The sequence below is a fragment of the Mercenaria mercenaria genome, chromosome 3 (assembly GCF_021730395.1).
Source record: "Mercenaria mercenaria strain notata chromosome 3, MADL_Memer_1, whole genome shotgun sequence".
NCBI classification, from domain to species: Eukaryota; Metazoa; Mollusca; class Bivalvia; order Venerida; family Veneridae; genus Mercenaria; species Mercenaria mercenaria.
Genome location: NC_069363.1, coordinates 58,600,577 through 58,615,361, shown reverse-complemented (window position 1 = coordinate 58,615,361; position 14,785 = coordinate 58,600,577). Strand labels below are relative to the sequence as shown.

The 14,785-nt window shown below is 37.1% G+C and overlaps 1 protein-coding gene across 1 annotated transcript in view; it reads left to right on the top strand.

Moving 5' to 3' along the window:
• Nucleotides 1-10,497: 10,497 nt before the first annotated feature.
• LOC123524640 (protein starmaker-like) overlaps nt 10,498-14,785 on the top strand; it is a 29,703-nt gene continuing 25,415 nt past the window's right edge. The window contains exon 1 of the mRNA XM_045302970.2: nt 10,498-10,679. Coding sequence (XP_045158905.2) covers nt 10,564-10,679 — 116 coding nt within the window. The 5' untranslated portion in view covers nt 10,498-10,563. The remainder of the gene's footprint in view (nt 10,680-14,785) is intronic.

Below are 14,785 nucleotides of genomic sequence, written 5' to 3'. Positions count from 1 at the left end.
TATGGAAATTCAAAATAAAGATAACTAACTGTATTTTTAGCCCACCATCATCAGATGGTGGGCTATTCAAATCACTCTGCGTCCGTGGTCCGTCGTCCTTCCGTCCGTCCTTCCGTTAACAATTTCTCATTATCGCATCTCCTCAGAAACTACCAGGGGGATTTTGACCAGACTTTGTCAGAATGATGTATTGATACCCTAGTTGTGTCCCTCTGAAAATCAGACTGGATAAACAACAATTTTTAGCTCGACTATTCAAAGAATAGTAGAGCTATTGGACTCACCCATGCGTCGGCGTCTGCGTCCGCGTCCCGATTTGGTTAAGGTTTTGTATGTAAGCTGGTGTCTCAGTAACCACTTGTGGGAATGGATTGAAACTTCACACCCTTATTCACTGTGATAAACTGACCTACACTGCACAGGTTCCATAACTCTGTTTTGCTTTTTGACAAAATTATGCCCCCTTTTCGAGTTGGAAATTCTTGGTTAAGGTTTTATATGTAAGCTGGTATCTCAGTAACCACTTGTGGGAATGGATTGAAACTTCACACACTTGTTCACTGTGATAAACTGACCTACACTGCACAGGTTCCATAACTCTGTTTTGCTTTTTGACAAAATTATGCCCCCTTTTCAACTTAGAAATTCTTGGTTAAGGTTTTGTATGTAAGCTTGTATCTCAGTAACCACTTGTGGAAATGGATTGAAACTTCACACACTTGTTCACTGTGATAAACTGACCTACATTGCACAGGTTCCATAACTCTATTTTGCTTTTTTACAAAATTATGCCCCTTTTTCGACTTAGAAATTCTTGGTTAAGGTTTTGTATGTAAGCTGGTATCTCAGTACCCACTAATGGGAATGGATTGAAACTTCACACACTTGTTTACTGTCATGATCTGACATGCACTGTATAGGTCCCATAACTCTACTTTGCATTTTTTTTTCAAAATTATGCCCCTTTTTCGACTTTTTGGTTAAGTTTTTGTATGTAAGCTGGTATTTCAGTATCCACTTATGGGAAAGGATTGAAACTTCACGCTCTTGTTCACTTTATGAGCTGATAAGCACTTTGAAGATTCCATAACCCTTTCTCCCATTTTTACAAAATTATGCCCCGTTTTCGACTTTTGTATTCATTCAATTGACAAGGCTGTTGAATAGTCGAGCGTTGCTGTCCTCCGACAGCTCTTGTTTAGTAAGTTATGGCCCTTTGTTTATTTCTATAATTTACATAGATTTATATAGGGAAAAACTTTGAAAATCTTCTTGTCCAAAACCACAGAGCCTAAGGCTTTGATATTTGGTATGAAGCGTCATCTAGTGGTCTCTACCAAGATGATTCAAATTATTTACCTGGGGTCTAATGTGGCCCTGCCCCAGGGGTCACATGGTTTATATAGACTTATATAGGGAAAAACTTTGAAAAACCTTTTGTCCAAAACCACAGGGCCTAGGGCTTTGATATTTTGTATGTGACATCATCTAGTGGTCTCTACTAAGATTGTTCAAATTATCCCCCTAGGGTCAAATATAGCCCCGCCCCGGGGGTCACATGGTTTACAAAGACTTATATAGGGAAAAACTTTGAAAAACCTCTTGACCAACCACAAAGCCTAGGGCTTGTAATGTAGCATCGTCTAGTGGTTCTCTACCAAGTTTGTTAAAATTATCCCCCAGGGTCAAATATGGCCCCGCCCTGGGGGTCATATGGTTCATAAAGACTTATATAGGGGAAAAGCTTTTAAAAACTTCTTGTCAATAATCTACAACATTCAAATTTGGACCACATGTATAGTTTTGAGTGGCAAGATGAACCGTGACATGAGTTGACCTTGATTTTGACCTAGTGACCTACTTTCACATTTCTGTAGCTACAACCTTCAAATTTGGACCACATGCATAGTTTTGTGCACTGAAATAAACTTATACCTTGACATTGACCTAGTGACCTACATTCACATTTTTGAAGGTACAGGCTTCATATTTGGACCACATACATAATTTTGTGTTCCGAAATGAAATTTGACCTTGATTTTGACCTTGTGACCTACTTTCACATTTCTCAAGCTACAGCCTTCAAATTTGGACCACATGCATGGTTTTGTGTACCGAAACAAACTTTGACCTTTACATTGACCTAGTGACCTACTTTCACATTTTTGAAGGTACAGGCTTCAAATTTGGACCACATGCATAGTTTTGTATTCTGAAATAAAATTTGACCTTGATTTTGACCTTGTGACCTACTTTCACATTTCTCAAGCTACAGCGTTCAAATTTTGACCACATGCATGGTTTTGTTTACCGAAACAAACTTTGACCTTTACATTGACCTAGTGACCTATTTTCACATTTTTGAAGGTACAGGCTTCAAATTCGGACCACATGCATAGTTTTGTATTCCGAAATAAAATTGACCTTGATTTTGACCTAGTGACCTGCTTTCACATTTCTCAAGCTACAGCCTTCAAATTTGGACCACTTGCATAGTTTTGTGTTCCAAAATGAACTTTGACCTAAAGATTGACCTAGTGACCTACTTTCACATTTCTCAAGCTACAGCCTTTAAATTTTGACCACTTGCATAGTTTTGTGTACCGAAATAAACTTTGCCTTTAAGATTGACCCAGTGACCTACTTTCAAATTTCTCAAACTCCAGTCTTCAAACTTGATGCACATGCATAGTTTTGTGTACAAAGAACTTTGTCCTTGAAATTGATCTAGTGACCTACTTCCACATTTCTCAAGCAACAGCTTTCGAATTTAGACCACATGCACAGTGTTGTGTACGGAAATGAAATTTGACCTTGAGCAAGTCAATAAGTCTTGAAATTTGGAACACACAAAAATGGCACATTGGTGGGCGCCAAGATCACTTTGTGATCTCTTGTTATCAGAAGGAAAATTACAATGTAAATGGGGAGGTGTTACTCCTTTTCTATTTAGATGTTTAAATGATTGATAACATTGCTTTTATTTTGATTTTCTGATACTCTTGGGAAAAAATGAACTTACTTTCACCTCACCTGAGCACAAAGTGCTCAGGGTGAGCTATTGTGATCATTCACTGTTCAACATGATTGTGTACATCTGACTACACTTTTCTTGAGATGACATCTCCTCTGAAACTACAGGTCAAAATGGCACAAAACTTTGTCCGTAGTATCCTGGTTTGGTTCTCTATCAAGTTTATTCAGATGTTTCAGCTTGGTCCCTTTGAAGAGGCTACCAGAGCTAAAAATAGAAAAAACTTTTGAATGACTTCTTATTAACCACTTGATAGACATTCATCAGACCTGATCTTTAGCATCATTATAAGGTCCTCTCCCAAATTTGTTCAAATACCTTTAGATGTCTTATTCTCACAAACCACTTCATGGATCCTCATCAAACTTGGTCTGTAGGATCATTGTAAGGTCCTCTTCCAAATTTGTTCAAATATGGGCACTTTGCCCCTTTTAGGTAGACTGGCATCAGTCGTTAGAGTCATTGAATGTAAAGCACCTAGCACCTGGCCATAAAATCAATCCTCTCTGATACCACTTTCTAAAAAAATTTACAATATCTCTTGCCTCTGTCTCTAACCTGTTGAGATGAGCCTAGAGAGAAAATGTTTTTCTGAGTAAATAATTTAGTGTCAGTGTGAAGAAGTTAATATTATTACAGACTATTTGATCTCAACAGACTTTGTAAGTCTACCTTTTAGGGTGTTACTTGAGCTAAAAATAGAGGTATCTTTAAACAACTTCTTTTCATGAACAGCTTGATGGATCTTCACCAAACTTGGTCTGTAGCATTGTAAGGTCCTCTCCAAATTTTCTGCCCCCTTTTCAGGGCCACTTGAGCTAAGTATAGAAATACGCTTAAAAAACTTTTTCTCATGAACTGCAGGATGCACCTTCATCAAACTTGGTTTGTTCAAGCATTATAAGGTCTTCTCCAAATTTTATGGGAATTTGGACACTAGCAGTAAAAATAGAACCATTGTAAAGAGACCTTCCAAAATGCTATGAGCCTGCTTCAGTTATCTGCATGTGTTTTTTCCTACCAAAGCTGAAAGACCTAAGAAACAGTATGCTTGAACAGTTAGTCACCTGTCGCACTATGTTATTAGCTTCTACTGCCTCTGGAACTTTGGCAACCAGGAGCATCCAAAGTTGCACGTTTTCTCTATCCTGTTCAGATGAGCAGTGTAGGGTCCCATGGCCCCATTGTTGCAGCAAACTTCTTTAAGTGTAAATATAAGGATGAAATGTGTTTTTTAGCTCGACAATACAAAGTATAAGGAGAGCTATCCTACTTGACCCAGCGTCGGCGTCTTTCCGCGTCCCCAGTTTTTTTTACACTTTCTCTTTTTTCAACTTATCTCTGTAATTACTTGATGGATTTGATTCAGACTTGAAATACTTATTCCTCATCATCATCTGACATAAGGGCCATAACTCTGGTACCAATATTTCATGAATTATCCCCCTTTTTCACATAGATTTTCAGGTTAAAGTTTTGATGCACTTTCACTCTATCTCTGTTATTACTGAATGGATTTGATTCAAACTTAAAATAGTTGTTCAACATCATCACCCACACCATATGACGCAAGGTGCATAACTCTGGCACCAATATTTCATTAATTATTCCCCCTTTTTACTTAGAATTTTAGGTTAGAGTTTTGATGCACTTTCACTCTGTCTCTGTTATTACTGAATGGATTTGATTCAAACTTAAAATAGTTGTTCAACATCATCACCCACACCATATGACACAAGGTGCATAACTCTGGCACCAATATTTAATGAATTATGCCCTTTTTTGCTTAGGATATACTTATATAGTGTTTTGACACATTTTATCTTTACCTCTCTTATTGATATTTTGGACATAGACTCAGGATATTGTGCAATATCTTCATCCACAATTGGAGTCATTAAACACTCCAGTGACAGCTCTAGTTTCCTCAGATGTGCCCAGTTTCACTATCCAGCATCGAAATAGTCAAGCGCGCTGTCTCCTGTGACAGCTCTTGTAGCTCACCTGAGCAATGCTCAGGTTAGTTATTGTGATCGCTCCATGTCCGGCGTCTGTCTGTCGTCTGACAACATTTAGCTTGTGTATGCAATAGAGGCTGTATTTTTCAACTGATCTTCATAAAATTTTGTCAGAATGATTACCTTGATGAAATCTAGGCCAGGTTCGAAAACGGGTCATCTAGGGTCAAAAACTAGGTCACTAGGTCAAATCAAAGAAAAACCTTGTGTATGCGATAGAGGCTGTATTTTTCAATTGATCTTCATGAATGTTGGTCAGAATGTTAACCGTAATGAAATCTAGGCCAAATTCGAAAATGGATTATCTGGGGTTTAAAACTAGGTCACTAGGTCAAATCAAAGAAAAACCTTGTATATGCAATAGGGGCTGCATTTTACACCGGATCTTCATGAAACTTTGTCAGAATGTTTGTCTAGATGAAATCTAGATTGAGTTTGAATATGAAACATCTGTGGTCAAAAACTCGATCACTAGGTCAAATAAAAGAAAAACCTTGTGTATGTGATAGAGACTGTATTTTTCAATTGATCTTCATGAAATCTGGTCAGAATGATTGCCTTCATCAAATCTAGGCCGAGTTCGAATGTAGGTCATCATGGCTCAAAAACTAGGTCACTAGGTCAAACTGAAGAAAATACTTGTTTACACTTAAGAGACCACATTTTTGGTCCAATCTTAATGAAAATTGGTCAGATTATTTGTTTCTATGAAATCACTAGGTCAAACATGTTTACACTGTTATGGTATGTTTCTCAGGTGAACGACCTAGGGCCATCTTGGCCCTCTTGTTTGTGAGTTAAGACAGGTATAAACCACAGTTGGACTTTTTGAAAATAATCCAACAATGACTAGCATCATTCTTAGGTTTTCAGGAAGTTCGAATGTTGTTAATACCTGTTGTAACCCACAAAATAAGATTAAATCCTTAAATCAATGTATTTGTTTTAATATACATTTTTGCCTATACCAGTACAAACATAGATTACATTAATAGTCTTAAGAAAATAAAATAAAATTATAAGTATGTGAGCCTCGCCATGAGAAAACCAACATAGTGGCCTTGCGACCAGCATGGATCCAGACCAGCCTGCGCATCCGCGCAGTCTGGTCAGGATCCATGCTGTTCGCTAACTGTTTCTCTAATTGCTATAGGCATTGAAAGGGAACAGCATGGATCCTGACCAGACTGCGCGGATGCGCAGGCTGGTCTGGATCCATGCTGGTCGCAAAGCCACTATGTTGGTTTTCTCATGGCGCGGCTCATATTATGCAGTTTTAGTCATGATAGTGATTTTAAATTTACATTGAATTGGTGTTCATACATGAACTTGAAATTTCTTGAATGTGGATACACCTGTTGCCAGAACCATAGAAATAGTTTAAATACCATTTATTATATACCTTTCTATAAATAGTAACAGAACTGCATAAGACAGAATCCTGTAACCCAGGCCAAATAACTGAAAGTGGGCATATAACCGGACACAGACATTATAAGGGGTTATTGGCTCGCAGGAGATAAGTGACGTCATTTTACCCTGTTTTCATTGTGATGAAAATTCATTAACATCCATGTTTTATATAGTTTGTATTGTGTTGAGATATATGAGCAGCACCATGAGAAAATCAACTTAGTATATCGCTCACCTGCTAAACTTTGCCTTGGAATCATGAAGATAAACATTCTGACCAAGTTTCATGAAGACAGGGTCATAAATGTGGCCTCTACAGTGTTAGCAAGCTTTTCCTTTGATATGAGTGGTGGCCTAGTTTTTGACCCCACATGACCCAGTTTCAAACTTGGCCTAGGAATCTTCAATATAAACATTCTTACCAAGTTTCATGAAGATAGCATCAAATGTGGCCTCATGAGTGTTAACAAGCCTTTCCTTTGATTTGACCGAGTGACAGTTTTTGACCTAGTTTAGGAATCATCAAAATAAATACACTGGCCAAGTTTCATGAAAATATGGTAATAAATGTGGCCTCTAGGGTGTTCACAAGTTTTTCTTTTGATTTGACCTGGTGACCTAGTTTTTGACCTCACAACTTGGCCTAGAGATCATTAGGAGTCATTAAGATAAACATTCTATGCAAGTTTGTGTCAAAATCAAAGCATAAGTGAAATCTCTATATGTCTGAGAGGGCTAAAATAGAAAAATTTGCCCCTTTCAGGGGCAGTAACTCTAGAATCCATGATGGAATCTAGCGGATTTTCAACACGAATCGAGATTTTATTGTGACTTAAGTTGTGTGTTAGTGTGATTAAAATCGAATGTAAAATGTCACTTCTATCGTGTTCACAAGGTAAAAAAAAAAGACAAATTTTGGCTCAGGGGCCGTAACTCAGGAACTTATGAATTGATCTGACGGATTCATCATGGAATCCAAGATCTATTATTGTTAAAGATATTTTGCAAGTTTGTATCAAATCAAACCATAAATAAAGTATCTACATATTATGTGGCTGCAAAAGTCAAAATAGCAAAATTTGGCATTTCAGGGGCTATAACTCGAACCCATGATGGGATCTGGCCAGTTTTCGAACGGAACCGAGATACTATATCAATACAGGTTGTGTGCAAGTTTGATTGCAAAGTGTGGTCTCTATCGTATTCACATGCAAAAAGAGCATATTTTGGCCCTTTAAGGGGCCATAACTCTGGAACCCATGATGGGATCTGGCCAGTTTTCGAAAGGAACCGAGATATTATGCCAGTACAAGTTGTGTGCAAGTTTGATTAAAATTAGTGGCAAAATGTGGTCTTTATCGTGTTCACAAGAAATTGTGGACGTACGCCAACGAACGACAGACGACGGGCGATCACAAAAGCTCACCTTGTCGCTACGTGACATGTGAGCTAAAAACATATCTTGACCAATGCATTTATTGTGGACGGACTAAATCAGATATAGAAGAGAATAATTGCATTGAATTAACAGGAAAATTGGCATATTTCATAAGCTAAATATGATGCCCACTATCATTCAATTACAGTATTATTTTAATTTTTATTTAAGTAATTTTGATTATTGAATAAATATTTACAATTAAATACCAAGTGAAAGTGATTATTCACAACGTCAATAAATACAACCTGTTAAACACAATCACCGTGTTTTCACTTTAAGTTTACAAATGTAAGAGGAATAATTTACAGTAATGTTTGCTTGTACTGAAAACGGGCTAGATAATGAGATAGTAAGAAAATACTTTGCAAGAACCGGTATATATTTTACACAATGTCAATAATGTCAATCACGTTTTTTTTTATTTCTTTTTTTTACTTTTGATTTAAAATAATTGTTTACATTAAATACCAAATGAAAGTGACTGCACTCACTGAAAACGGCCGAAGTCGGGAGGTGGTGATCGTTCGTACATAGAGGATATTTGTTTGTTTCAGTGTAAGATTGAAATATCTTTCACGAGTGAACACAAGTGCAATATTTTTCACGGTGGCATAGCCATGAGTGAAAATCTAAGATCTGGTGTTCACGAGTGAAACATAATATTATTTTAATCTTACACGTAGTACAAACAAATGTGCGTTTTATTTCATGTTTTGAGTGTTTTTACCCATTTTACAGTTTCTTACCAGTGAAAATATACTTGACTTTTACCTTATATAGGCCTACATATCATAAATTCTTCGTTACATTGTATGAACGATTGAAAGCGTCATTTTTTTCTCATCCAAAAAGTCCCTTAATGTAACGAGTGTCGCTGAACATTGTAAGAAAATACTTGGCAAGAAAGAAAAATGAAAAACCTTATTCTACCATGTTGTAGCAGTGAACGCCTTAATTAGGGGTGCCGACCATTTGAACTTCTGACGGGGGCTCTATTACTTAGAGCTAATAAATTTGTTTTGCTTTCTATGAAAGTCAGATTTTTTTTCAGAACTTGAAAGCCAGATTTTTTTTCAGAGTTAACCAAAGATAATTTATATTGTATTTTTTTTTTCTCTCAAAATATGTTTTGCTTATAATGTTATTCAAAAGTAACACGCGATAAAGACATTCTGTATTGACTATAATTTTCCTATAATAAGTACATATGAAATAGCTAAATACAAGTCTCTTTGATTAAGTTAGCTCTGGTGCATTTTGACGTATATTTGGAGATATACTCTCCCCACTTTTGGATTTTTTTAATATGATGATTATACCTGTGAACATCATGAGCATGTCCTGGCCTCTGCATGGACCTCTGTGGCTTATCTGATGTAAATGCAAGCAAAAATGTCTGATTAAGTTCACCCGTATATTTGAATAATATTTGCTTTTACGTTAGTCCAACTAATTTTACGCGAGTCGCGATATTGTGATATTTTTTGCACAGGTCAATATCTCTCTTGCCCTATCTCGAAAATACATCTCAGAATCAGTTCTGGCGTCAAATTATTTGAACTACTTTTCAGGGGCGTCGGAAGGTGTTTGATATTGGGGCCGCGAGGGGGGTAGGTACGGGAGGGGGCATCCCCCTCCCGTAAGGGGGGTAAGGGGGACCTCCCCCTGAAATTTTTTCAAAACAGGATCATAAATGGCGAGTTCTGGTGCATTTTAAGGGTACTGAATCGCATCTCAAGTCTCCAGTATTTTCTTACTATTTACATGACTATAAGCAAAATAAAGTTTAATAAACTCTTATCAGAATTAATAATGTATAACGCAATACAAAGAATGCATGTATGTTTTTTTTTTTTTTTTTTTTTTGTATTTAATTATTGAACAATAATCATTCATGTTACATTCATTTCTTATTTTTGTTTGAAATATCATTTTTTTTAGTAAAAACAATTTATGTAATTAATTCATTACATCTTAGCGGTGTGATAAATCTTAACACTTACCTCTTTCATTAAATTAAAACATGATAATTATTTTTCTGAATTTTATAAGTTAATACCCTAGATCTTTGCGGCTGGGTATAGCTTAAACATTCCATTGACTAAAGACATGCCAATTAAAAACATGCTGATTTGTTCATGCGTAATTAAGTCCAATCACGGACACGTGTGTATGACTCCAATTAACACCCCCGATCGTGTCACCGTCACCACGGTAACACACTAATCTGGACAGCGTGTATTGTTTAACGCGAAGCAAAATTTAATATACTATACAAAATATTGGGTCCGCGGACCTGCGACTCCAACTTATGAATTTACAAAAAATCGTTTTTGGGCAAATTATTGGGGCCGCGGTCGCGGCCCCTGCGGCCCCACTTCCGACGCCCCTGCTTTTGTGGTGAAACAAAGGTGATGACCTAATACAAGGTACAAGTAGTCTGATGGGTAGAGAAAGAGAGAGAATGCAAAATATCCTGTTTTACTTGAAGACAGTCATGTTATTAAAACTGAAACAAACTAGTTATTTCGGGCCTCAGACTAGTTATATTTTTATTTTCTTTTGTAGTTTACATGGGCACCGTATATTCGGAACGTTACAGATATTTACGTTATGATTGGCGATATTGATCATTGGGTCGTGATCATTGCAATTTTATGATAACTTTTCGTTGGTTCGCAGTTCTGACAAAGACAACACGGCATCTGTCAGATAACAACAGTTATTTTTATCGTTGTAGAAATACTTTATCAGTCTTGATGTCAGGCAGGAAGTGAGTTTTCTTTTCTCATCTACTTTCACTTTCGTTTTGTTCAACATGAGGTGAGGTGCTAAGTAAAAGTCCAGCCCCAAGGATTCGTATGTTATCCAGTCTGGCAACAACCTAGCAGACCTGGTCTAGAAAGGCAGCTATCAACAGCATCAAGCATTGTTCATTCAGTTCCGAGGGGCTTATTTCCAGATTGATATTTTATAACTGCATGTAGTTACAACAGTAAAGTTACTATGCTGTACATAAATGTCCTGTTATTAGGACTTTAATGACAACAAATGTAGCAGATATTGAGACAAATGAATATTAATTTCCCACGTATGAAATGAAGCAGCTTGATAAAATGTTTTACAACTTTTATTATTATCTTGAAGGAATTGTCTAGGGGTACGGGTAAGGAGCACAACAAAAGATAGACACAACCTTTTATTGACGCAACCAACATCAACATGACAGAACAACGATTCGACTACAAACCGAAAGACAGTTGGTCAAAATGTCGTGTCGGCCACCTGTCGCGGACTAAATAATTATCAGAAGTTGGTTGATTGATAATTCGATGTCAATGAAAATCAGATCACCTTAAAAGAATATATGTACGATAAACCAGTTCAGCTGGAATACGTGCAATGTAATACCAGGCTATATATAATCATCAGGCATTCTTATTCAGCGATTTTTAAGTGGTACCGAATTAGGGCTGTCATCGATAGAAACGATATCGATGTATCAACGATATTTTTTGGTCGATCGATTATCGATTCCCATTTTTAAAAATCGATATTTTACACAGAGAAAAAAACTATCCAGATAAACACTCAGACCCTCTAAAACAACTTTTCTGCCTGCAAAAATGTGCCCTAAGTAACGGAAGTTGTCAATAAAGGTCATGTCTAAACTTGTCCCGTAGCAGTCTTTTCCAACTAGTCGGCACTACCTGTATGGGGAAATACATAAATACAAATAAAACACATGAAAAGCATGCAATTAAACTAAAAATAACATTAACAAGAAGGTATATAGCATGTACATGAACAAATAGGTTGTTACACTAACTTAATAATCGATATATCGATGTATCGTCGATATCTGTCTTCCGATATATCAGTATCGTCGATATGACAAAGACCCAATCAATGACAGCCCTATACCGAATATCAGACCCATTCACAATTGCAAACAGTCTTTCACAATTTTCAAATTGGGTTCACCAGACCCATTCACAATTGGTATGAAAACCTCTAAAAGTTGTAGAAAAACTTAGAAAAAGTATTAGTTCATGGAGGCTGCTATGTTTGCAATGCCTACTGGTAGTAATGGTACCGCGCATGTGCATAGGGAAACACTGTTACTAAGATTAGAGCATGATGTAATGGGGTACTCAAGAGGGCGAAAATTTCCGCAGCTTGCGAGATAAGGCTAAAATCTGGAAGGCAGATCGATCCAAGAGTCGAAGAAGTTTGTTATCAACTTTGAAATCAAGATTTGTTACATTCGTCACCATATGTTATCTACCCTTGAACGTTAATTCATAGTGTGTTTGGGTACGAAAGGTTAAGTCATATTACATTTATGTACGAATCAGGTACGAATCATGTCACCCTCCCCCCTCCCGGGGAGACATATTGTTTTTGCCCTGTCCTTCCGTCCTCCGTCACCCTTAATTTCCGATCACAGTGGGTTTTTTTTCTAGCCAATTTGGGGCCAAAATTGGGCCCCAATCCCAATAGCAAATAGTATGATTTTTTCCCAATTTCAAAGCTAAAATTCCCAAAGATAAATTTATTTTCTTTTTATTCAACTTTTTCAAACAAGACTAAAACCTTAAACATTTGAAACACAAGACAGTTTGCTAAATTAATGCATAATGATAAGTTATGGCCATTTTCTTTCTTAAATGTGACATTTTAATAGAAGATATGACTTTTAACAATTCCCAATTTAGGCATTTTCTGACGCATTTTTCCAAATTGTAAAGGCCCCGGCCCGATTCCCAAATTGGTGGGAAAAAACACTGGATCAGCAACTGTAGAACCATTTGACCTAGAACCTTCAAACTTCATAGGATGGTAGGACTTATGGAGTAGACGACCCCTATTTGTTTTGGGGGTCACTTCATCAAAGGTCAAGGTCACAGGGGCCTGAACATTGAAAACCATTTCTGGACTAGAATGTTGAAACTTCATAAGACGATTGGACATGCAGAGTAGATGACCCTTATTGATTTTTGGATCACTCTGTTAAAGGTCAAGGTCACAGGGGCCTGAACATGGAAAACCATTTCCGATCAATAACTTGAGAACCACTTAATCCAGAATGTTGAAACTTCATAGGATGATTGGACTTGCAGAGTATATGACCCGTATAGATTTTGGGATCACTCTATTAAAGGTCAAGGTCATGGGTACCAGAATATGGAAATCCTTTTCCGATCAATAACATGAGAACCATTTGACCCAGAATGTTGAAACTTTATAGGATGACCCCTATTGATTTTGGGGTCACTCAGACTCTATTAAAGGTCAAGGTCAAAGGGACCAGAACATGGAAATTCATTTCCGAGCAAAAACTTGAGAACAGTTTGACCCAGAACCATCAAACTTAATAGGGAGATAGGACTTACATAGTAGATGATCCTATTATTTTTGGGGTCACTCAGTCAAAGGTCAAGGTCACAGGGGCCATCTGCCTGTCTCACTTCATTTTTGATCAATAACTGTAGAACCATTTCACCTAGAACCTTCAAACTTCATTTGGTGATAGCTAGGGCTTACAAAGTAGATGACCCCTATAATTTTTGGGGTTAGTCGATCAAAGGTCAAGGTCACAGGGGTCTGAACATGGAAAACTGTTTCTGAGTGATAACTTGAGAACCATTTAACCCAGAATGTTGAAAATTCATAGGATGATTGGAAATGTAGAGTAGATGACCCATATTAAGTTTTATGTCCCTTGATCAAAGTTCAAGGTCACAGGGGCTAGAAATTGGAAAATCATTTCTGATCAATATCTTGAGAACCATTTGACCCGCGCCCCCAGAACCTTCAAACTTCATAGGGTGATAGGACTTACAGAGTGGATGACCCCTATTGATTTAGGCGTCACTCAATCAAAGGTCAAGGTCACAGGGGCCAGAACATGGAAAACCGTTTCCAATCCATAACTTGAGAACCATTAAGCCCAGGATGTGGAAACTTCTTGGGATGATTGGACATGCCGAGTAGATAAACCCTATTGCAAGCAACCATCGGTGTCTCTTGGACTTTCGCTACGGTCCCCTATTGACTTCTTGCCTATTATTACTATGCATTGGGGGAGACATGCGCTTTTCTACAGAAGCATCTTCTAGTTTAAATGATATCCTCATTTGTTTTGGAATAAATATATGAATGTAAGTTTTAGATACTTATCTTTTTACACCCATATATTCATATCCAAACATTAAACATTTTGATTAAAAAAGTATTAACAAAATTCACAATTAAAGGGAAAAATTAACAATTTTGAGAAAAACTAAGCTAATTTTCACTTTTTTTCTGGTACCGGACCCATTCACAATTTTGAAATTGTTATTTTTCATTGTTGACTCTCCTATAATTAATGGTAGAAAGGATGCTGAATTCCCACTCTCTTCTGCAAAAGGGTTTATATTGCCCTTGCATGGCCAATTTTCTATAGTTGTAGGGGAGACTCATCCAAATATCTATAGATTTATCAGTGTTCTACTTGGGGAACAGTCTTACACAGAGATGAGGATGCTATCTCTTCTTTGTGGAGACACACAAGACAACCAAAAGAAAATGGAGCAATTGAAAAACAAAAGAATTAAAAATATTGTTGAAAATTTTCAAGAGCGAGGAGTGAAAGACGCATTAAGGGGCATTGCATTTAACATCCAATATCACATGTAACTTATATTAAGATGAGTGACTTCCCTAACACTCCTGGTAACTTTTGCAGAAACACTTTGTCGGTGTCTGTCAATATTTGTCAATATTTTTATGCCCCCGAAGGGATGCATATTAGTTTTCAACTGTCCGTCCGTTAGTTTGTTCGTTCGTTCGTCACAATGTTAACTTTTTGCATGAAGGCACTTTACTCGCGAA